Here is a 24,328-nt window from a genome sequence, read left to right on the forward strand (position 1 = left end):
AGAGATTTGAGAATAACTAGAATGAAGGAGACAGGCATAGATGAGGCAAATTAATATCACGATCGAGATTACCCTAAAACCCAGGGAAAGGCGCTGCTTCCTTTTAAGCCCGATATGACGGAGTGCGCTGCTTGTTATTTTTCTATTTTTCCGGAATTAAATGAATTTTGGTAAAGAAGTTTCAAACGAGCTTTCTTATGCAGGCTATATTACGGAGGCGAACAGTTCTCTGTGAATCGCAGGATAATAAAATATTCACAGAAACTTGCAACTCTGCAGCTGAATAACAATTACACGTTTGCTCCAAACAGGCAATTGGTTTCCAAACACATTAAACAAAGGCAATTTAGAAGGCTTCTTCTTCGTGCTGGCATCCTTGACGCTGCTGAATGTCCTGGGATTCTGGAGGGCTTCACGGGGGTAAGTGTGTGGGAAGAGGAACGATTTCTGACTCCGTGAAATATTGGTCTGAGACTTGTGAGTGAGCCAACGGGATCCCGTATGCCACGACGAGACAAATTAGCATCCTGCAGAAATTTAATGGATTACTCTGAGCGAAACTTTCAGTTGAGGCTCTGCTTACCCACCAGTTCTCACGATGAATATGTGTTTTATTCCATTCTAAAGCAGGTTATGACACTAAGGTGGTTGTTTCCTTTATCCACGATCCACTATTTTAGAGTTACAGGTAGTCATAAGGGTAAGTCATTACCTCTAAAGACAAATATCATCAATGACCCTAAAGATTTGGGTTCCAGTCAAGCCTTTAAATCAGCAGTGGCCATTTCAAGGTCAATAGGTGGAAATCCATTCCAGCAGTGGGTATTAACCTTCTGAAGGCTGTGACCCTTTAATACAGCTCCTCATGTGGTGGTGGTCCCCTAACCATAAAATCTTTTACTACTACTTCATAGCTATAATTTTGCTACTGTTATGAATCATAATATAAATATCTGATATACAGGATATCTGATATATGACCCCCCCAAGGGGTCACAACCCATAAGTTGAGAACCGCTGTTTTAGAGACTCACCCAAGTTGTCAAAATAGTGTAATATCATCATCTTTGTGCAAAATCTCACTTGTCTTACAGTTAACATATGCAAATTACTGCCTAATCATGGAAATACTTTTCAGTCACGCAATGTGTACTTGCCAAAGATCCCCCATGAATCAGGCACATGTATCATCTGCTATCATCTGTCCATTGATTGCCCCGCCTCTCTCTCTTCCTGACATATTCTAGCTGTGTGCAGAGAACAAGGAGCCTAAGCAGTTGGAGTCCCACTTGTCACCTCTTCCTTGCCCAAATCAGTCTTTTATTCTTCTACCAAACGTCTTTTAGATCAGCATCCCAGTGACAGAGAGGGGCAGCAAACCAGAAGTTTGCAGAGTCATAAGTCAACAGATGCTCAGAGTTTTGTACAGTCCTGAACTGAGGGTCCATTGTGGAAAATCTTGAAACTCTGCGAGGAAGCGTGGGCACCACACCTAAATTTGAATAGCCCCTTTACTATGATTATTTCTTAATTGCCAAAGCACACAGGTGTAACAGGTTCGACCTCTCTCCCACAATATGGAAGTTCTCTAAATGCCAGGCTCTTAGATCGCAAAGAAAACTAGAAAATCGGTCTCATAGGAAACTCCAACAAGGATTTGTAGCTTTGTAGGAAACAGGTTTTGTCGTGAAAACAGAAGCCAAAGACATGTGCTCCTTCCCTCTAGCTACTGTCTCCAACCCCAGAAGCTGAGCCCATCTGCCAGCTTGTAAGGTCCAGGACCACCTCTCCAGTTTCCATTTTGTAGTCTTTGTATACGAATTTGCCTTTGGCTGGGCAGTGGCGGCTCACACCTCTGACCTCAGTGCTTGGAAGGCAGAGACAGACAGATTTGAGTTCAAAGCCAACCTGGATTATGAAGTGAGATTCGGGACAGTCAGGGCTACACAGAAATATCCTGTCTCCAAAAACAAATGAAAGAAAGGAAGAAAGGAGAAAGGGAGGGAGGGAAGGAAGGGAGGGAGGGAGGGTGGGAGGGAAGAAAGGAAGAAAGGAAGAAAGGAAGAAAGGAAGAAAGGAAGAAAGGAAGAAAGGAAGAAAGAAAGAAAGAAAGAAAGAAAGAAAGAAAGAAAGAAAGAAAGAAAGAAAGAAAGGAAGGAAGGAAGAAATTTGCCTTTGTCCTTCACAGAAGCTACCTCCAGAGTCAGAGATGTCTCTGTTCCACAGTGTATGAGCAATGTAAACACCAGCACACTCCTTAACCCAGCTATGCCTTGGTTTCTTCACCTCTCACTGTGTTGCAAGGGTGCTTGAAGTTGAGTAAATACTCAAAAGTATTAGCAACACTAAAGGCCTTATGCACCCCTTCCTTCTGCTTTCTTCTTCTCATGCTTATGCTGAGATGTGACCCAGTTGACCATGCGCATGATCGAGTCCAAGTCAGTCTTACTTGGGAATCTGACTTTATCAGCTCATAGTGCATGCATGCACTCAGCCAGCCTGTTAAGCAGTGTTCCTGGCACTAAAGAACCAAGGAAACTCCATTAGAACAAAGGGAATGAGACTGGTGTCCAATCCAAAACATTCATATATCTGTGGTTATTGAGGGAGAGCTTGAGGTTGGTGAAAGAAAGAGGGAGGAATGAAAATGTCCAACACCAGAGATTAGAACAAGCACAGATTCGGGACTTCACACTAAGGCAGGTTTGATTCTCAAATAAGTCTCATTCTGTCCAAGTCTTATGTAAGAGATAAGGACGTTTTTTTTTACACTTGAAATTTAGTGTTCTAGTGTGTAAAATGGCAACAATCCATCCTTCCCAGAGTAGTATGGCTGGAGAAGATACTCAGGAAAGGAAAGTTTCTCTGATGTTAGGAGTGGACGGTGGACATTTTTAAAACATGGTCACAGACTCCTTCTTTGGCAATGGTCTCAACACCAAATTCATAGTACATCTAATCAGTAAAGTACAATCTATAGCTCATTTGATGAGCTCTAGAGACCAAGCAGCCATGAAATCCACTGCCAATAAAATTTCCGGGTTTCTCTCACTAGCAGTACAGAAGAAACTTCCAGGTGGTTGTTAAAGAAAACCATCCTGCTGGTCATGATGGTGTGCGCTCCCCTATAATCCCAGCACTTAAGAAGCTAAGGCAAGAGGATTACCCCAGTTCAAACAAGACTAGACTCCAAGCAGGTCCCAAGAGAGCTTGGGCTACAGGGCAATACCGTGTCTCAATAATAAAAGAGCGCTCTCTAAAGGTCCTTATGGGAGCCTTACTGTGTACTAAATAGAAGTCCCCTGTCCTTGTACAAAGACTACCTCTTAAATAATGACCCTCGCAGCACCATCATAAAAGGTGGGGAAGCACGGGAGGAAAGCCAGTGATTTATCAAGTCACCTACATCTGCTCCTAAGGAAACTTCGCTTTCTTTCAGTTTTAGATATTGTAATCTAAATCATTGTAAGGCCCAGAGCATCAGTGGAAGAAATCATGAAGAAACTCTTCTCTGTGAAAAGTCTCTGAAGTTTTATGGCAGCATGCTGGAAGCATCGTCAAGTATTGATCTGTGGGAGACAGCCCTATGAAACTGGATTTGACTCCGTGTGCTGAGCGCCGCTGGTCATTATTTTCTCCTTCAGTTGAACACTTTATACATGTTACCAGGAAAGCCAACACAAAAGGAAGCGGCCATGGATGCTATCTACATACTTTATTTACCAGGAACAGTTATGATCCTCTAATAAACTATTATGCTTTTGTATTGATGTACTAAACTAATTAAGTGATTCCAGCCTCTTGGTGATTACTTTATGACCAGAACATGATTATTTTTTTTCTATGCCAACAGGGCAATCATATTGCATGACCTTTACAATGGTTCAGCAATTGAAAGTGACAAGCAATATTTACTTATAATTTTAATGTCAGCTAAGAAATGCTATGTTTATATTTTTTCTTTCTGCACATTCACTGATTCTTTATTGCATTGTAGGGAGTTGTAACCACAGATAACACAATTCTAAGTAGATAATAAATGTATATATAATTCTGCTATATTTGAGCTTATTATTCCACTTAAAATATATCTCAATTAAGGAAAAAATTCTGAATTTAAAGGCAATGTTACTATCATAGAGGTAGCTTGGTTTGGTTTCATTTGGTCTTGTTAGGTTTGGGACAAGGTATCACGCAGTCCAGACTGGCCTCAAACTTAACTATGTTGCCAAGCATGGCCAACAAATTGAAATTACAGGCCAGGTGCCTCTGCACCAGGCTTCTTTTATTATTATTATTATTATTATTATTATTATTATTATTATTATTATTATTATTACTACTACTACTACTATTGAATAAAATTAATGCCCTGTCCCTTTGTCCAAGTTTATCTCAGTAAGTTTGGTTTTGAGTCTCCTGCTCCGGGTGACTCTTTCTTGCCCCCACAATGCCTGTCTTGGTAAACCTAACCTGAGTTCTTCCATTCTGGTACTCAGATATTGAAAGTCCTCACCAACGACCTCCATCCACTTCCCCTCCTGGACTATCCTAGATTGAACAAGAGCCTTTACCAGGTCATTGCCAGTGAAGGTAACTAAGCACCCCTCCCCTTTTGATGCAGCCAGTGCTTAAAGCTGTGGAATAAAAGATGTAATCAACTTGACTGGGTTTCAAATATGCTTTTTAAAATGTTCTTCCAGCTGTAAAACACTAGGTGTTTTTCCTATTCCAGTTATCTGCTATTTACTGGTTTGTTCGGAGGACACATCCATGTGCACAGAACAATTCTTCCTTTTTGTTTGGAGGACATGTCCATGTGCACACAGCAATTCTTCCCCACAACTTTTTCCGATTCTTTGTTTTGCATAAATCCCTGGCAAAGCAGTGAGGCAGGGCCTGATGCTCTTTCAACTTCCCTTGCTGTGAAAGGTTAAATGCCAAGCTTGCAATTTTAGGCTTAATGAACACCCCAAAGGAGTCTCGTTAGCGCAGTATCTAGCGCATTGGTCTCATAATGAACACCCCAAAGATCAAGAAAGCTCCAAATGCCTCGTCTTGGTGTAAATAAAAAGCCATAGCCTGCTCTTGCTTTAGAAAATGGCCTGGCATGGCCTTGGCCCTTCCCCAACTTTCCCTTCATCTCCTTAATTTCTACATTGTAACAGGAAGAAAGGGGTGTTCGTCACGCTCTCCCTCTTCCTTTGCAATGAAAGATTTGCAGAAATTAGAAAATTGACCCAAAGCAAGCAGCAGAGGAGCTGAGAACTCGCACGTTGGCGTTGACACTTGTGATTAGCTAAATTGCAGTAACTGCACACGCTTCCATTCGGAACAGGGTGCATTCACACGGCAGTTCCTTCTCCAGAGCCTGGCGACATTATCGCTGAGCACCTGGAATAGTTTAGGCATTAAGTGTAATTGGTTTTGCTTTACATAAATCTGGAGCTTTGTAAATAAGCGGAGCGTTTCAGCTTCTATATAACACCAATTAACTTAAACGGATGCCTTGTTTGCAGAAGCCTGCTGTGTTCAGTACTGTATTTCTCCCGTAATGTGTTCAATGGCAGCAAAGCCCTGCTTCTCCACAGCATTCCTTCTGCACCAGCCACTTCCGCCAAGGGGCTCCCAGTCACTCACTCTCTCAGGGCAGGTCAGAAAGGCTGAAGGAACCTCGTCTTCCCTGAGAAACTCCCTCAGTGCCGGATTTCTAATCAAGATCTGGGACTTGAAAGGAAGGCACTAGAAAATGTTTTCTCTGACCCACAGAGCACGCAGGTCTGACCCCATCTGGTTCTGTCCGCAAGTGACAAGGACATCGTTTTCCTCCTTTTTCTCTTGTAATATTTGGGGCAGCCAAAAGCCAGACCTTGTGCCTGTACTCAAAAATTTTTAAATGTGTTCTTATTGTATGAATTTACCAGTAAAAGCGTTTCCATCATAGTGCCTTGTTTCCTAAAGGGGAAAAAGCAAGCAAGCAAATAAAAGAAAACCTGAGACCGGAAAGCAGATGGATCTTCTCCCCCTTATTATCTCTCTACTCAGCTCCCTCCCCATCTGTGGTACCCACTCCAATAATTCCAACAGTCTTGAGTTCCAACATCTAGCCCTTCATTGTCAACCTGGAATTCCCTTGCTTTATTCAAGCAGTTTGCAGAACTGTGGGGACTGATCAACAGGTAAGAACACTTGCTGTGTCCATGGGAGAACCTGAGTTTGACCCCCGAGAACCAGCATGATCATGTGACATGATCACACACGTCCAGAATTGGTGAGCAAAGGCAGGCAGATCCCAGCCGGCATAGCCGACTGAGTGAGCGTCAGATTCAGAGAGAGACTGTCTCAAGGGAATATGTGGGGACACAAGGCAGAACACCCACTACCCTCTTCTCACCTCCGTGCCCATGGAATGTGCACACAGACGTATGCAGACACAACCGCAAGCACACACACACCACACACACTAATTTCTAAAGTATTTTTGTCAGCTAACAGAGGAACACTATCACCAAATAACAGCTCTTGATTCCACACATTTCCTGTTAATATTATGATTAACAAATTGAATGCCTGCTGAGGATGGCCAGGGTCTCTGGGTCTGAGAAAATCATCAGCAATGTTGGGCCCAGCAACAGCTATACAAGCATCCCCACCACAAGGAAAGCCAGGATACGATTCCCAGTCTCAGGCCTTTAAGTAAAACCCTCAAATAAAACCCCCAACAGAGTGACGGCAAAACATAGGTGCTCCCCAGGGCAGTCTGGTAGAGAGAAAAGGAATTAGAGGAGTCACTAACAATCACGACCCATAGCTTTGCTACCCATGGCAGTTTACAAGTCTGTGCCACATGTTTGTTTAAGACCAGCATTCTGGGAGGGAGGCACATGGTAATGCCCCCATTTTGTAAGTGAGAAATTGCAACCCCAAGTGGTACAGGAGGGTCTTCTGTCTATGTGTTACTTTCATTGGTTAAATAAAAAGATTGCCTTGGCCTTTTGATAGAGCAGCCCTTAGGTGGGTGGAGTAGACAGAACAGAATCCTGGGAAGAAGGCAGTGTGGTAGAAGCCATGCTTCTCCTGCCCAAGATGGACGCTGTGTAGACTCATGCCTGTAAGCCACAGTCAAGTGGCGATACACATTAATAGGAGATGGGTTAAACGAATATGTAAGAGTTAGCCAATAAGAGGTTAGAACTAATGGGCCAGACAGTGTTTAAATGAATACAATTTGTGGGTTGTTATTTCGGGGTATAAGCTAGCTGGGCAGGATGGAACAAATGGGCCCCTACTCTTATTACTACAACCAAGACAGTGATTTATGAGGAGTTGCAGAGCTTGGGAGATGGTTTACTCGGTAAAGCACCTGTCACCTAAGCCTGAGGACCTGGGTTTAGATCCCCAACACTCCTGTCAAAAGACAGGTATTGCAGCACATGTATATAAACTTGGTTCAGAGGACAGAGACACAGAAATTCCTAGGGACCACTGGCCATCCAGCCTTGCTAAATCATTAAGCTCCGAGCTCAGTGAACAACATTATCTCAAAAAATCAAACAAATCTCCTAACATCAGCATCTGTCCTCCATATGCATGGCTTGTACACACATGTGTGTGCATACTTGTGGGCATTCTCTGGTACAAACACACACACACACAAGCATGTACAAATACCACCCACACATAAATGAATATATAAAATAAAAATAAACTTTAAGCAGAGAGAAGACTTGAAAGTTGCACCGTTGTTCTCCAGGGCAATAGCTGCTTTCACAAAGAACCCTGTAGGTACCACCAACATTGAATCAACCCACATGAATGAAGCACTCCATCATCGAAAGGGAACGAGAGAAGAATGCCATGGCATGGATAGGGATCCTGACAGAACAGCTAACATTTTCCACAGTCAGCACTCCTACAGAGCCTTCCGCTGCTCCGTGTGGACTCCTGATCATCACATGCTCCCCACTGAAAGAGTCTTCCAGCTGACTACAGTGGGGGCATGGACCTCAAAATGAGTTCTCCCAGTTCTTTCAGATCTGCCATCGAAACTAGCTGGGTGTTTGTATTACGGAAGAGCAATTTGCAATAAATCGATGTTCCCTTAGTCTGATCCGTAATTGTGAAGATTCCTGTGCTCCTTGCTTGGAGCACGCAACTGTTCCATTTCCTGGTATTTCAGTTCTTTTTAGCAATCAAAGTCACCACCAGCTTTTAGATAGTCTCGGGGGAGGCAGCAAGCAGTTGTGAGCTGTCTCACATGCGTGAGGACCCAAACTTCAGTTCCCCACAAGAGCAGTATGTATGCCCTTAATCACTGAACCTCCGGTCCCCCAAACCCTCATCTACCCCTCATCATGGCCGCATTGGAATCCACCTCTTGGCTCTGATTCCATCTCTTGGATGGAAGTCAGGCGGTTCTTGGGCTTATGAAACCACAAGTGACCAAACTTAAATAAACACAGCAATGAGAGCACAGCCTATGACAAGTGTCTATTACCATGGTAACAGCAAGTCAGGAACACATTTAATGGCACTTAAGTGAAAAACAAGGCAACAATTCTATAATTCTGCTACAGATAAAAGCTGGAGAAAAACAGAGTCCGTGGGAGATAGGGATTTGGCTAAGGCAAGGGGCACCTCTTGCCATCCAAGATATTACAAAAGAAACACACATGTCATCAGAGCAGTTTGCATTTCCCCGCAGGATCCATCATAGAAAAATGAAGAACAGAATGGGACGACACAAAATTTATCAGAAGGGAAGCATATCTCTATCAGAAATGCCAGACAAGAGAAGACAGGCTTCAAACGGGAGAGCAGACAGTGGCCATTCAGAAGCAGGCATTTTAGTTTGGAGAGTATGTCCTGCAAATAGTAGGTACCATGATTGGTATGAATTGATAGCAGTCTCCTGAGCAAGCCAGATGGCTTTTCTCTATTTCTCAAATGTTTCCTACATTAACTAAATCTTCCTGACCCAATTCACACTGTCTCCAGAAACCAGACTTTTGCTCCCCCTACAGCTTGACTCCTCCTGATTTCACTGCTGCAGAATGTGGTTGAGAAGCAGCAACAAACAGCCATGGTGAATGAACCACTTCGCCGCAATTAGAAGTTCACGGAGAATAAATTATCCTCCAGTTCAAGCTGTCCAGCAGCAATTCTCATTAATAATAACACTTCGACAACAGTCTGCCTCCCACAATGACAGTGAGTGCTAGAAACTTCAGCACTATGCTTCCAGCCAGAGTCACATCCCAGACGGCTGGCCCAGATCACCATATGCAGCACAAAGGCAAGGTTTAGAAGAATAAAAACACTTGATGTATGACTGGCTGTGAAGTTCATAGGCTAGACAAGCAGGTGAGAGGAACTCGAGGGATTCTCTCCATAGAACTTTCTCTTGTAATTTATGCTAAATCTTAAGTTAATTTTCACCATAGGGAATTTATAAAGGGGCTAGTTCCCCAAGGTCTCCCTTCTTCCTGGGAAAAAACAACTTTTTCACTGCAGCAGTGTCAAGCTGTACATGTGACCTCAGATTATAGAGAAGATGTGGTCCATGAAGGCAGGATGGTTGTGGAGATATATAGGGTTAGAGACAGTAATGAAGAAACATGAAGATAGATATGATAGATAGATGATAAATACATGACAGATGGCAGAATGGTAGGGAATGAGATAGATAAATAGATGATAGATAGATAGATAGATAGATAGATAGATAGATAGATAGAATATAGATAGATGATAAATAGCCAGAAAATAGACAGATGATGTATAGATTAGATAGATAAAATAGATAGATGATAAACAGAAATATAGATAGTAGATAGATAGATAGATAGATGATAGATTAGCTAGACTAGATTAAATAGATGATATAAATATAGATAACAGAAATATAGATAAAAAGAAATAAAGGAAGGAAGGGAGGGATGGAGGGAGGAAGGGAAGGAGGGAGGTAAGAAGGAAGGAAGGAAGGAAGGAAGGAAGGAAGGAAGGAAGGAAGGAAGGAAGGAAGGAAGGAAGGGAATTAATCTCAGCCTACAATTGACTGGCTGTCAGCCAGGGCACTCTGACAGCTTACCTACATGTACAACTTCAAGTCTTGTGAGTGCTTAGGAGCTGAAATCCACAAACAAATAGTCCAAGAAACACTCCAGACAGAAAACTTATTTTGCTTGTGCCCTAACTTAAGGCCACATAACATCCCTACTGTTTGGGGCAGTCATGGGGCTCCATCTCAACCAAAAGGAAGAGAAATAAGCTCAATCTCTTCCTGAAACACAGCAAGATTCTTATGTGTCCTTGCACATAAGAAAACTGTTGCTGTGAGTTTTTAGGCTTTGGATTGAGTAAGTACCGGCTAGAGAGATGTGTGGTCAGCGATCATCAACACCAACAGTCTGGGCATCACGACTGTCCTGGATGAACAGAAGGGTGGTGGCCAAAGCATCCCAGGCAAACGTAAGAAGCAGCACAAGCAAAGCGCACAAGTGGGAGGCAAAGGCCTCAGGTTGTTGTGAAAATGGCAGCATGTATGCTACAACCAGTTACAAGTCCCCAGACCATAGCAGTACAGACACACGTGTCTCAGAAAGATCAACCAGTCAGAAATCTAACGGAGAACCTGACAGAAGCTAGAGAGCCATTGGAGAGCCTAAGCTAGGTAATTAGTGCCATGCAAGGTTCCTGGCTAACAGTGGTAGTGCCTACCATGGAGACAAGAAGAGACACACAAATTAGGCAGCCAATAGTGAGGTAATCAGTGGAAAGCAGGATCAGGCCTTATTTGCACTAAATTGTTTCTTAAAAAAATTATAATAAACTTTTGACCTTGGAATTATCATTAACCTCACATTACATATCTGAAACCTGAAACACAGAGACATCAAGCTACTTCCCCAAGGACAGCCATGACTCATAGAGACCAACACTGTACAGTGGCATACTTAATCATAAAGCCCCATTGCTCAGATGTGTAGGGGACGCAGGGAAGGAAGTCAAGGAGAGTTACCAGCTTCTGACTTAAGAAACTCTGTTACTGTTAAAGATGCTCAACTAGATAAACACAGGAGAGGAGAAGGGCAGATACTGGAAGAGAGACGTTTAACACAATGAATTTGAGACGTCTGTGGGAAATGGAGTAATGGCCCTATGCCCAGATAGTTATATCTGAAGCTTTGCTTACATAGAAATCTTCGGCCACCAAGAATTCACATTTTGACTGCTGCGGGCCCTTTGTCTCCTGAGTCCTGGGAAGACCAGCTAGCCCTGTTGCCCTGCTGAGCAGTTCTTCCCAGAGAGGTGAGTGGGTGCTAGCCTGGGCAGCCTGCCTGCCTGTCCGGGAAAGGAGCACAGCCCTCCCCCCCCCAGCTTCTGCGGCAGGGTCTTCGGTGTTCCAAGGGACCCCTCTCCTCCCCCCACTGCTGCGGGCCCTTTGTCTCCTGAGTCCTGGGAAGACCAGCTAGCCCCGTTGCCCTGCTGAGCAGTTCTTCCCAGAGAGGTGAGTGGGAGCTCACCACTGCCCAGGAAGAGAGCACAGCCCCCCCCCCAGCATCTGCAGCAGGGTCTTTGGTGTTCCAAGGGACCCCTCCCCTCCCCCCACTGCTGCGGGCCCTTTGTCTCCTGAGTCCTGGGAAGACCAGCTAGCCCTGTTGCCCTGCTGAGCAGTTCTTCCCAGAGAGGGCTGAGGAGCTCTATCCAGAGAGTGCTGTGAAGTCCTACCCAGAGAGTGCTGAGGAGTTCTATTCAGAAAGTGCTGAGGAGTTTCATCCAGAGTGGAGGAGATGGGCAGGCGCCAATGCAAGAATTCCTCCAACAACCTGAAAGGCAGCATGACATCGCCAGAATCCAGGGAGCTCGAAACTAGAAGAATTGAACACCCTACGCCAGAAGAAATAGAAGAATTTGACTCTAAGCGCTTCTTTATGAAAATAATAGAGGAACTTAAACAGGAGGTGAAAATCTGCCGTAAAGAAATGGAAGATAAGTATAATAAAAAAAATTGAGGAAATGAGTAAAGAAATGGAAGAGAAATATACCAAAAAGTTTGAAGAAATGAGTAAATCCGTAAATGAAATTCTGGGAAACCAAGAAAAAACAATCAAACAGGTAATAGAAACAGTTCAAGATTTGAAAACTGAAATGGAGTCAATGAAGAAATCACAAACCGAGGGCCGGCTGGCTATGGAAAATCTGGGTAAACGAACAGAGACTTCAGAAACAAGCTTAACCAATAGAATACAAGAGATAGAAGAAAGAATCTCAGACTCTGAGGACACCATAGAGAAATTAAACACTCTGACCAAAGAAAACAGCAAATCCAACAAATTCTCATCACAAAACATTCAGGAACTGTGGGACACAATAAAAAAACCAAATCTAAGAATAATAGGAGTAGAAGAAGGAGAAGAATTGCATTTCAAAGGTCCAGAAAATATACTCAACAAAATTATAGAAGAAAACTTTCCCATCCTAAAGAACGATATTCCTATGAAGGTTCAAGAAGCATACAGAACACCGAATAGACTGGATCAGAAAAAAACATCCCCTCGTCATATAATAATCAAAACACAAAGCATTCAGACTAAAGAAAGGATATTGAAAGCTGCAAAGGAAAAAGGTCAAGTAACTTATAAAGGTAAACCTATCAGACTTACACCAGACTTCTCTATGGAAACCATGAAAGCCAGAAGGTCCTGGATAGAGGTACTGCAGAAACTAAGAGACAATGGATGCAAACCCAGACTACTTTACCCAGCCAAGCTATTGTTCACTATCAACGGAGAAAACAAAATATTCCAGGATAAAAACAAATTTAAACAATACGTAGCTACTAATCCAGCCTTACAGAGAATACTAGAAGGAAAATCACAACCCAAGGAATCCAACATTCCCAACACTGCCTACATTAACTCAGACATCTAGCGACCCTCCACAAGCACAACTCAAAGAAGGAAAACACATACACGCTACTACCCAAAAAAATGACCGGAGTCATCGATCACTGGTCATTAATATCACTTAATATCAATGGTCTCAACTCACCTATAAAGAGGCACAGACTTAGAGATTGGATACGAAAACAGGATCCAACATTCTGCTGTCTACAAGAAACACACCTCAACCACAAAGACAGACACCTACTCAGAGTAAAGGGTTGGGAAAAGGTTTTCCAAGCAAATGGACCTAAGAAACAAGCGGGTGTGGCCATTCTAATATCTAACAAAATCGACTTCAAACTAAAATCAATCAGAAGAGATGGAGATGGACATTTCATACTCATAACAGGAACAATTCATCAGGAAGAAGTCTCAATCTTGAATATCTATGCCCCTAATATAAAGGCACCCACATATGTAAAAGAAACTCTTCTAGAACTCAAGGCAGTCATCAAACCACACACACTAATAGTAGGAGACTTCAACACTCCTCTCTCACCAATGGACAGGTCAATCAGACAGAAACCTAACAGAGAAATAAGAGATTTACTGGAGGTACTGAATCAAATGGACTTAACAGACATCTATAGAACACTCCACCCAAATAGGAAAGAGTATACCTTCTTCTCTGCAGCTCATGGAACCTTCTCGAAAATTGACCACATACTTGGTAACAAAGCAAACTTCCACAGATACAAAAAAATATTAGTGACCACCTGTGTCTTGTCAGATCACCATGGATTAAAATTAGAATTCAACAACAATGGTACCCCCATGAAGCCAACAAACTCATGGAAGTTGAACAGTCAACTACTAAATCACCCCTGGGTCAAGGAAGAAATAAAGAAAGAAATTAAAGTCTTCCTTGAATATAATGAAAACAAAGACACAACGTATTCAAACCTATGGGACACAATGAAAGCAGTGCTAAGAGGAAAGTTCATAGCACTAAGTGCCCACCTAAAGAAAACAGAGAAAGCACACATTGGAGACTTAACAACACACTTGAAAGCTCTAGAAAAAAAAGAAGCTGATTTACCCAGGAGGAGTAGAAGACTGGAAATAATCAAACTGAGGGCTGAAATCAACAAAATAGAAACACAGAAAACAATTCAAAGAATCAATGAAGCAAAAAGCTGGTTCTTGGAGAAAATTAACAAGATTGACAAACCCCTATCCAAACTAATCAAACGGCAGAGAGAGAACTTGCAAATTAATAGGATCAGAAATGAAAAGGGGGGCATAACCACAGACACAGAGGAAATACAGAGAATCATTAGATCTTACTACGAAAGTTTATATGCTACAAAGTTGGAAAATGTAAAAGAAATGGACATTTTTTTAGATAAGTACCATATACCAAAGTTGAACCAAGACCAGGTGAACAATCTAAATAGACCTGTTAGTCGTGAAGAACTAGAAACTGTTATCAAAAATCTCCCTACCAAAAAAAGCCCAGGACCAGATGGTTTCAATGCAGAATTCTACCAGAACTTCCAGGAAGAGCTAATACCTATACTCCTTAATGTATTCCACAATATAGAAAAAGAAAAGTCACTGCCAAACTCCTTTTATGAAGCTACAGTCACCCTAATACCAAAACCACACAAAGACACAACCAAGAAAGAGAATTACAGGCCAATCTCACTCATGAACATCGATGCGAAAATTCTCAATAAAATACTGGCAAACCGAATCCAAGAATACATTAGAAAAATCATCCATTATGATCAAGTAGGCTTCATCCCAGAGATGCAGGGATGGTTCAACATACGCAAATCTATCAATGTAATCCATCATATAAATAAACTGAAAGAAAAAAATCATATGATCATTTCATTGGATGCTGAAAAAGCGTTTGACAAAATTCAACACCCTTTTATGATAAAGGTGTTGGAGAGACTGGGGATACAAGGATCATACCTAAATATAATAAAAGCAATATACAGCAAGCCGACAGCTAATATCAAATTGAATGGAGAGAAACTCAAAGCCTTTCCACTAAAATCAGGAACACGACAAGGCTGTCCACTCTCTCCATACCTCTTCAATATAGTGCTTGAAGTTCTAGCAATAGCAATAAAACAACATAAGGGGATCAAGGGGATTCGAATTGGAAAGGATGAAGTGAAACTTTCGTTATTTGCAGACGATATGATAGTGTACATAAGCGACCCCAAAAACTCTACCAAAGAACTCCTACAGCTGATAAACACCTTTAGTAACGTGGCAGGATACAAGATCAACTCCAAAAAATCAGTGGCACTCCTATACACAAAGGATAAAGAAACGGAGAGGGAAATCAGAGAAACATCACCTTTCACGATAGCCACAAACACCATAAAATATCTTGGGGTTACTCTAACCAAGGATGTGAAAGACCTATTTGACAAGAACTTTAAGCCTTTGAAAAGAGAAATTGAGGAGGATACCAGAAAATGGAAAGACCTCCCCTGCTCTTGGATCGGGAGAATCAACATAGTAAAAATGGCAATTCTACCAAAAGCAATCTACAGATTCAATGCAATCCCCATCAAAATCCCATCAAACTTCTTCACAGACCTTGAGAGAACAATAATCAAGTTTATATGGAAAAACAAAAAACCCAGGATAGCCAAAACAATCTTATACAATAAAGGAACTTCTGGAGGCATTACTAGCCCTGACTTCAAACTCTATTACAGAGCTACAGTATTGAAAACAGCTTGGTATTGGCATAAGAACAGAGAAGTCGACCTATGGAATCGAATAGAAGACCCAGATACTAACCCTCAAACCTACGAACACCTAATTTTTGACAAGGGAGCTAAAGGTATACAATGGAAGAAGGAAAGCGTCTTTAACAAATGGTGCTGGCATAACTGGATGTCAACCTGTAGAAGAATGAAAATAGATCCATATCTATCACCATGCACAAAACTCAAGTCCAAATGGATTAAAGACATCAACATCAATCTGTCCGCTTTGAACCTGATAGAAGAGAAAGTGGGAAGTAGTCTACAAGATATAGGCACAGGAGGCCACTTCCTAAGTAGGACCCCAGCAGCACAGACAATAAGAGAAACAATGAATAAATGGGACCTGCTGAAACTGAGAAGCTTCTGTAAAGCAAAGGACACTGTCAGTAAGACAAAAAGGCTGCCTTCTGACTGGGAGAAGATCTTCACCAACCCCTCATCAGACAAAGGTCTGATCTCCAGAATATACAAAGAACTCAAGAAACTAGACACTAAAACTCTAATTAACCCAATTAAAAAATGGGGTACTGATCTGAACAGAGAATTCACAACAGATGAACTTCGAATGGCCAGAAGACACTTAAGGTCATGCTCAACCTCCTTAGCGATCAGGGAAATGCAAATCAAAACCACTTTGAGATACCATCTTACACCTGTCAGAATAGCTAAAGTTAAAAACACCAATGATAGCCTATGCTGGAGGGGATGTGGAATGAGGGGAACACTCATCCATTGTTGGTGGGAATGCAAACTTGTGCAGCCACTTTGGAAATCAGTGTGGCGGTTTCTCAGGAAACTGGGAGTCAACCTCCCTCAGGACCCAGCAATTCCTCTCTTGGGAATATACCCTAGAGATGCCCAAACATACTACAAAAGCGTTTGTTCAACTATGTTCATAGCAGCACTATTTGTAATAGCCAGAACCTGGAAACAGCCTAGGTGCCCCTCAATAGAAGAATGGTTAAAAAAGGTGTGGAACATATACACATTAGAGTTTTACTCAGCGGTAAAAAATAATGACATCTTGAATTTTGCATGCAAATGGATGGACATAGAAAACGCTTTACTGAGTGAGGTAAGCCAGACCCAAAAAGAGGAACACGGTATGTATTCACTCATAAGTGGATTCTAACCATAATTAAAGGTCTTTGAGCCTATTATTCGTGATCCTAGAGAAGTTAAATAAGAAGATGGACCTGATGAAGATTATTTACCTATCCGCCAGGAGGTAGGAAATAGTCAAGAGTCCCAGGTAACCTTGGGTGCATGGGGGGGGGGTGGGAGGGTTGTTGGAAGGGGAGAGGGTTAGAGAGAAGGGAGTAGGGGAGGAATGGAGAAAGCTCGGTTGACCGGGATGGGGGGAAGGGAGGAAGGATGAATGTGGGATCAGGGAAGAATATATTTCAACTAAGGGAGTCATATTAGAGTTTACAGGAAACTTGATTATATATGGGATCCCAGGTCCAAGGAGAGATCCCCAGATTGTTCTCTGGACAGAGGAGGGGGTGCCTGAACCGGCCTTGGCCCGTGACCATACTGATGAATATTTTGCTTATCACCATAGATCCCTCATCTGGCGTTGGATGACGATACAGATGGAGGCCCGCGTTGGAGCACCGAACTGAGCCCCCCAAGATCCAAACAAGGAGCAAAAGGAGGAAGAAAATGACGAAGGACTGCGAGGGATACTATCACCCACTGATACAAGGGGTCGGATCTAATGAGAGTTTACCAAGGCCAGATGGACCGTGACTGAACGAGCATGTGATCCAACCAGATTCTCTGAATGTGGCTGGATTTTCTGAATGTGGCTGGCCTGCAGTCTTTCCGAGAAGCCATTGAGAATGACACTGGGACTGGTTTCCTCTGCATATACTGGATTTTTGGGATCCAGTCTGTTTGGATGCTCACCTTCCTGGACCTGGAGTGAGGGGGGAGGAACCTGGACTTCCCACAGGGCAGGAGACCCTGACTTCCCTTGGGGACAGAGAGGGAGGAGGAGAGGGAGGGGGGGAGTGGGAGGGCGTTGGGAGGAGGGGCGTAAATGGAAACTTTTTATAATTTAATAAAATTACAAAAAAAAAAAAGAATTCACATTTTAAGAGACTGTTAAGGAACATCTAGCCATACTTTTATTTCATAAATAAAAAAAAAAATCTAGATCCAAGGAGTTGCTGTGATTTGCCCATAGTTAAATGCAAACATTTACCTGGTAAACTCTGATTACCAGTCTAACCTAGTGAAACAAGTTTTCCCAAAAGAGTTATGAGAAAAGAAGGAAAAATCAGCAGAAAATGCTGGATTTAATTTTTAAGTTTAGCTTGATTTCTAATGAGCTTATTAAAGCTTTATTAATGCACTGTATATCACTAAACACACACTCAGAGCCTTCTATCTTCATAGGAACAGCAGTGAGCATCTTCATAGACTTCTGGGATGAGCTAAGAGGTCAGACAAGCATCAGACAAGACTGAATGTGAACTAAGTAACCAACTGGCAATAGCTGGGCAATATTTAATGAACTATCATCACAGAGATTCAACCGCCACATCTGCAAAATAGGGGAATATATTCTACATTATTTTAGCCCTTGGAAATATCCTAACACGCATTAAAGATCCCCAGACATGGGGTTATTCAATGTAAATTAGTCAGCTGATATTTTTCTTCCTCCTTAGTGAGCAAAAGTTTACTGGATATCATCTCTACTCCCAAGTAATTTGCGGGTATGCATCAATTAATATTTTTCTTATTATTAAATCAGCAGAAGTAAAAGCATCAGTTTTTCCCATTTATGTTAATCCTAATAAGATATATCCAGTAATAACAGTCACCTTGATATTAGACCCAAAATACATCCAATACTTGAGCCAGAAGAGGTGAAGATGCAGAAATCTAATTTATCAGAACACAGAGTCCCTGTTGGTTCATCATAGCATTTCTTAGCCCCACGGAGTTTGGATTGTCTCCAGATACACAATTAACAGGCCCTTTCTGCCTTCCTACTCATAATTAGATTACGGATGGAGTTAAGCATCCCACAGACACTCACCATATCATTACTAAGATGCAATGGAATAAATGAGGTCTTGATTGTCCATTAAATGCTTCTACAAGTTCTTCTTTAAAACAGTGAGAGCCTTCATAGAGTTTACTTATTTCCTTCTTTAATGGACAATTGTTAGATTCATCTGTCCTCCTACACAACCACCTTAATAAAAAGTAAACTGAGGTCTACTTATTTGTCAGGTGTTCTAATGATTTTGACCAATATGCTTGCTTGAGTGGAGAGGTTAATAAGCAACTGATATGATACCTGCTGAGTTCAACCTTGCAAAAGTGCTTCTGAGAAGACATAAAATGACAATCATTCAAAAGACACTCATGGCCCTGGGAGATGGCTCACTGGGTAATGCACTTTCTGTGCACGACTATGGACCTGTGTTGGGCTCCCAGCACCCAACTGCAGTCCAGTGCTAAAGAGACAGAGAAGGGATGATTCTAGACATTTATCGATTGACCGGTTTAGACAATCCATGAACTCCAGGTTCAGTGAGAGACTCTGTATTAAAAAGTAAGATAGAGAATACTGAAAGAGATACCTGACAATAACCTCAGGCTCCCAAAGCTTGTGTGACAAGCACGTTACCCAGTGAGCCACTTCTTAGCCCAATAAAATTGACTTTAATGTGCTATAAATTGTGCTAGTAACATATGCGATTTAAGTTCTTGACAAGTATTTACTTGTAATACAGTTTTAGCATCTGTTTGGAAAATTCAATATTATAACTAAGTCACAGGAAATCAGTTATACAAAAAAAAATGGCCTGGCAATATATATGCCCACTGGTGCAATAGTGGCACAGATTTCTGAGAGTAAACAACTACATTGTAATTGTATGTAAGACCTACTTCATAAGACAGAACCTCTGCCTGGCAGTGTTAACAGGGCCAAGAATTTACGGCTGCATAGATCATAGGCCTTAGGAGAGAAACTATTACTGTCAATCTGCTAAATGGATTCCCAATGACTTATTCTTCTACTGAAAGATTAGCATATCTACCAGCCTTCTCTGGGGATCCTTATTTTTGTAATAGATGATGATTAATAAAGAGGTCCACAGCTGGTCAACATGCAGAGAATAAGAGACCATAGAGAGCTCAGTGCTAAACAATACTCTATCACATCTTCTCCTCACAAGGCTCAAGGATCATTGTGGAAGAGGGAGTTGCCAGAACAGAGACAGAAAAACTGTTTTCTAGACACTGTGGGGCAGTTGCATATATGAACTCAGAGTGGTTGTGGCAGCATGTAAAAGACCTGCATAAGATCAAGCTGGACAAAATCTTAACATGGATGAGGGAGGTAGTCATGAAGTCCCACCCCAGCTGAGGAGAGAGAAAGAGAGAGAGTTTTTTTCATAGATATGGCCCCTGAGACCCTGAGAGGTTACCATGTTCTGGTAGATGTTCCTACATTCAGAAACAATCTGGCAGCACTAAGGAGATTAGTGTGTTTATAAATAAAAGGTCACATGGAATTTTGAGGGTAGACCAGGGCAGAAGGAAGAGAAGAGGAGAGGATGGGGGATGCAGTTGGTCAAAACACATTTTATGCATGCATGAAATTTTCAAAAACTAAAAATATACAAGAGAGAGGGGGAAGGGAAAAAGGGAGGGAGGGAGGGAGGGAGGAAGGGAGGGAGGGAGGGAGGAGAGGAGAGTCTCCTGTGCACTGGATTAGTTGGAATGGATAAGAATGCTTGAACGACTAGGACTAAGAAGTCTGTTCATTTCCTCAATTGGCAATTGTGACAAAAGTTACATAATTTCCAGACTAATCCAGTTATTTGGGTTGGAGCAATATTGGCTAGGAATAGAATACAGAAGGAAACAGAGAAGGAAGGAAAGAAGGAAGGAAGGAAGGAAGGAAGGAAGGAAGGAAGGAAGGAAGGAGAAGAAAAGAAAGGAGAGGGAGAGAAAGAGGGGAAAGATGAACTCACCAGCATGCTGAACATTTTCATTCTGAAAGTGTGGTGCTGCTGTTTTCATAAATTCATGGAGAAGGGCACTGGCCAGCTATTAACAAGTTCTCAGCCATTCCTCGCCTTCCCTGTGCTGAATGTGCACTGGAGAGTTCTCCGCAGTGGTGAGTGAGGGGCACTCTTCCTTCCAAAGTCATTCATGGTCACAGAGAAGTCTGTACTGTGAGCCGTGGCTTGTTGATTATATAAACCAACATGTACATGATTGCCAACTTGATTATCTCTCAAGCTGTGCCAAAACATTCTCTCTGGAACTTGAATATATGCAAAAATAGTTTTTAAGAAGTATTTGAAAATAAATATGCCATTCTAAAACCAGGTGACCTCTCTGACTTTTGGAATGTATAAATGACATTAAGTTGAGAATCATACCCTTTATTCTAATTTGCTTTCTATGGCTGTGGTAAATATCATGATAAAAACCTTTTTAAAAAAAAGAGAAGAAGGGCTCTTTTCAGCTTATATTTTACAGTTCATCGTGAAGGGAAGTCAGGGCTGGAACTCAAGGCAAGGAACCTGGAGGTTGGGAATTTGAACAAAGGTCATGGAGAAATCCTTCTTACTGAATTGCTCCCCCTTCCTTGCTTGGCCTGCTTTCTCTCTTAGAGCACTCAGGACCAACTGCCCATGGGCTGTGCCACCTGTCATGGGCTGAGTCCTCCCAGACCAATCATTAATCAAGAAAACGCTGCACAGATTTGCCTAGAGGCCTCTCTCATAAAGGCGTTTTCTCAACAGAGGCTCTGTCTTCCCAGATGACCCTAGCTTGTGTCAAGTTGACCCAGAACTAACCGGGACACACTTCCTTCTTAAGCCCTAGCTCCACGTTTGTAAAGATGCGGCCAGTGGTAAAACAATAGCAGCATCATTCTAAGACAAGTGAACTGGCAAAATTCAGAAAAATAGTAACATTCCTAAATGCCCAGCTTATCTGCCTTGATTCGATGATAGTAACAAATCAAAGTATCTAATTCAAAGATGCACTAACTGCTAGTGAATAGCAAAGAAAATGTCTAGGAATACAAAGGTCAAGAGGATAGGGAAGAAGGGTCATGGAGCACAAGCAAGGCCAGAGAGGAACGAAGCAGCCTGTCCCATCCAGCATGTGGAGGATAAGTACAGTTTGACAAAGCAAACGGGACCCTTGGCAGCCTCCTCAAGTGGCCGCGTAACTCAGGAAACCCTCTGAGATCTGGAATTATTTCTCAGGAGTCTCAGACAGAATCTCATCCTGCTGTGCACACTCTCACAGCTGCTTCAAGGAGTGAGAAGAGATTCCTTGGGAGATTTGGAGAAATTCCAAAGGAGAAAAACATACACTCATCTTCTGTCCTGGAACGCTGGGAAGAAGCCCCCACCAATCAGCACCCACTATCTAGCAAATAGACCTTACAATGTCAGGCCACAGTGGGATCAGAATGGTCCGTAAGATTTATGGAGCTGGAAGGCCAAGATGTCCCCAAGCCTTCAGGCTTTTCTGAAGCTGCGGAACACGAATTCTTCCTTCTGTGACACATTTTATAACACAGAATGTAGCTCTGAAAGAGAAGGCTAGGGAGGGTGAGAACTAAACAGGGACAAGGAGAGAAAATGGGGGCCCTGCCGAGGTGTTTCTGTCAGAAACGCAATAGCGGGAAGCAACACGGAGGAACAAATGGAAGACTCATAAATCTCAGAGACCTTAGTAGAACAGGTAAGGACAGGGGTTGGCCACCATCTCTGCTCTTCTGTTCCCATGAGACTGAAAAATCTCAAGTTTTACACTAGCCCCAAGAGAAAGAAAAAATTGTGAGCTGATGGAGTCGCGAAATAGAGAAAAAACAGAACTGATTTATATTACATTATTCATCGGACAAAACATCACCTGTGGATGTGTGTGTGTGTGTGTGTGTGTGTGATTGAACTGTGTTAAATAAGGTTACATCTCTCATGCAGCCAAGATTTGTGACAATCCTGTATCAGACATGAACACATACAAATGATTCCCTCTGGTGCTCAGCCCTCCCCAACCTTGAGAAGCTGGTTGCAATGTTGCCATTGTTCAGACTTTCCTAAACTTCCAATATCCACCAACTTTATAAACCACATGAAAATAGTGATTGCATTCATTTCTATCTGAACCTCCACTTTTGATTACTAACTATACAGGGAAAGAAGAGAAGTGGGAGGGGAGGGAAGAAGGGAGGAGGAGGGAAGAATCTAAGGAAGGAAGAGAGAGGAGAGATGAGGAGGCAAAGGAAGGAGAGGGGCAGACATAAATCTCTGTAACCCAGGCTTGTGCCTTAGACACGTTACCGTCTGTGATTGTTGATTGCCTTTCATATTCTGTAACTGAAGACACATCATAAACATCTTAGTTTAGATTACAGCAATCATGACAAAGGGAGAGGGAAGAGGAGGAAAGAGAGGGGGAAGTGGGAAAATCCACCTGAATTGTGATATTATTCACTAAATGGACACTCACTGGTCTCTTGAAATTTCCAAAGTTCAACAGACAGACATTCATTAGCTCCAAGAATTAGAAGAACACACACACACACACACACACTTTAAGAGACTGCTATTGTGTTGCAATAGTGCATTGTTGGAAAGACAATAATAAAAGAAAACATTATCTGAGTGTATTTATATATTCATCGGAAATTAAAACTCAAAATATAGGCACATTACTTTCCAATCAGAGCACTGATCCTGTCTCATGTCTAAGTTACTTATCATTTCCCTTCCAGATTCTTGTTGTCAATGTCTCTAGTTTCCACAGTGCCTTATATTTCTCCTTTGTTTTTATTTATATTTATTTAATCATTATTTTATCTATTACTTGTTTTTAGTAATAGTAGTGGTTGGGGGGTGTGTGCGTGTATGTGTGGATCTGTGTGTGTGTGTGTGTGTGTGTGTGTGTGTGTGTGTGTGTGTGCCAGCCACTATGAGCATGTGGGTGGCAAAGGACAACTTTCAGGAAAGGTTTCTCTCTTTGCACCTTATTTTAAGACTGGATCTTGCTGATTTCTGCCACTGTGCACTCCAGCCTCGCTGGCTCTTGAGTTTCCAAGCAATCCTGCTGTCTCCAGTTCCAGTGTAGCTGTGATGACAGATGTGGAACACCACACTGAGCTTTTCTGTGGGCTCCCAGATTGAACTCAGGTTGTCAGGTTTGCATGGCAAGCACCTTTACCTGCTGGACCTTCTCAGTGGTCCTACTGTTTTCTGCTTTGAATCAACTCTATCTATCTATCTATCTATCTATCTATCTATCTATCTATCTATCTATCTATCTAATCTCCCTCCCCTCCTTCCCTCTCTCTCTCTCACATGGGTATGTGTGTTATACATACATGTTCACATATTTGTGTGGGTATGCTTGCCCATACATGCTTATGTGGAAGCCAGAGGCTGATGTCAGGTGCCTTCTATGACTTCTCAACTTACTTATTTCTAATGATTTATTTTATTATCATGTATTTGTGTATTTGCATCTGTGAAGGGGGGTTGTGTACACACACATGCATTATGTACATGTGTGGGTGCCCAAAGAAGCCAGAAGAAGGCATCAGATGTCCTAGAGTTGACAGTCAGACACCAGCACGGGTGCTAGAAA

At 42.2% G+C, this 24,328-nt stretch overlaps 1 protein-coding gene and 1 long non-coding RNA gene across 2 annotated transcripts in view; one reads left to right on the forward strand and one right to left on the reverse strand.

Moving 5' to 3' along the window:
* Positions 1-4,204, forward strand: part of Slc15a5 (solute carrier family 15 member 5) — a 108,594-nt gene extending 104,390 nt beyond the window's left edge. Inside the window, exons 8-9 of the mRNA XM_048432855.3 lie at positions 312-420; positions 3,446-4,204. Coding sequence (XP_048288812.3) covers positions 312-420; positions 3,446-3,590 — 254 coding nt within the window. The 3' untranslated portion in view covers positions 3,591-4,204. The remainder of the gene's footprint in view (positions 1-311; positions 421-3,445) is intronic.
* LOC146895339 (uncharacterized) overlaps positions 1-24,328 on the reverse strand; it is a 50,814-nt gene that overhangs the window by 13,602 nt on the left and 12,884 nt on the right. The gene's annotated exons all lie outside the window — the stretch shown is intronic.

The sequence above is a fragment of the Myodes glareolus genome, chromosome 3 (genome assembly GCF_982192425.1).
Source record: "Myodes glareolus chromosome 3, mMyoGla1.1, whole genome shotgun sequence".
Taxonomy (NCBI): Eukaryota; Metazoa; Chordata; class Mammalia; order Rodentia; family Cricetidae; genus Myodes; species Myodes glareolus.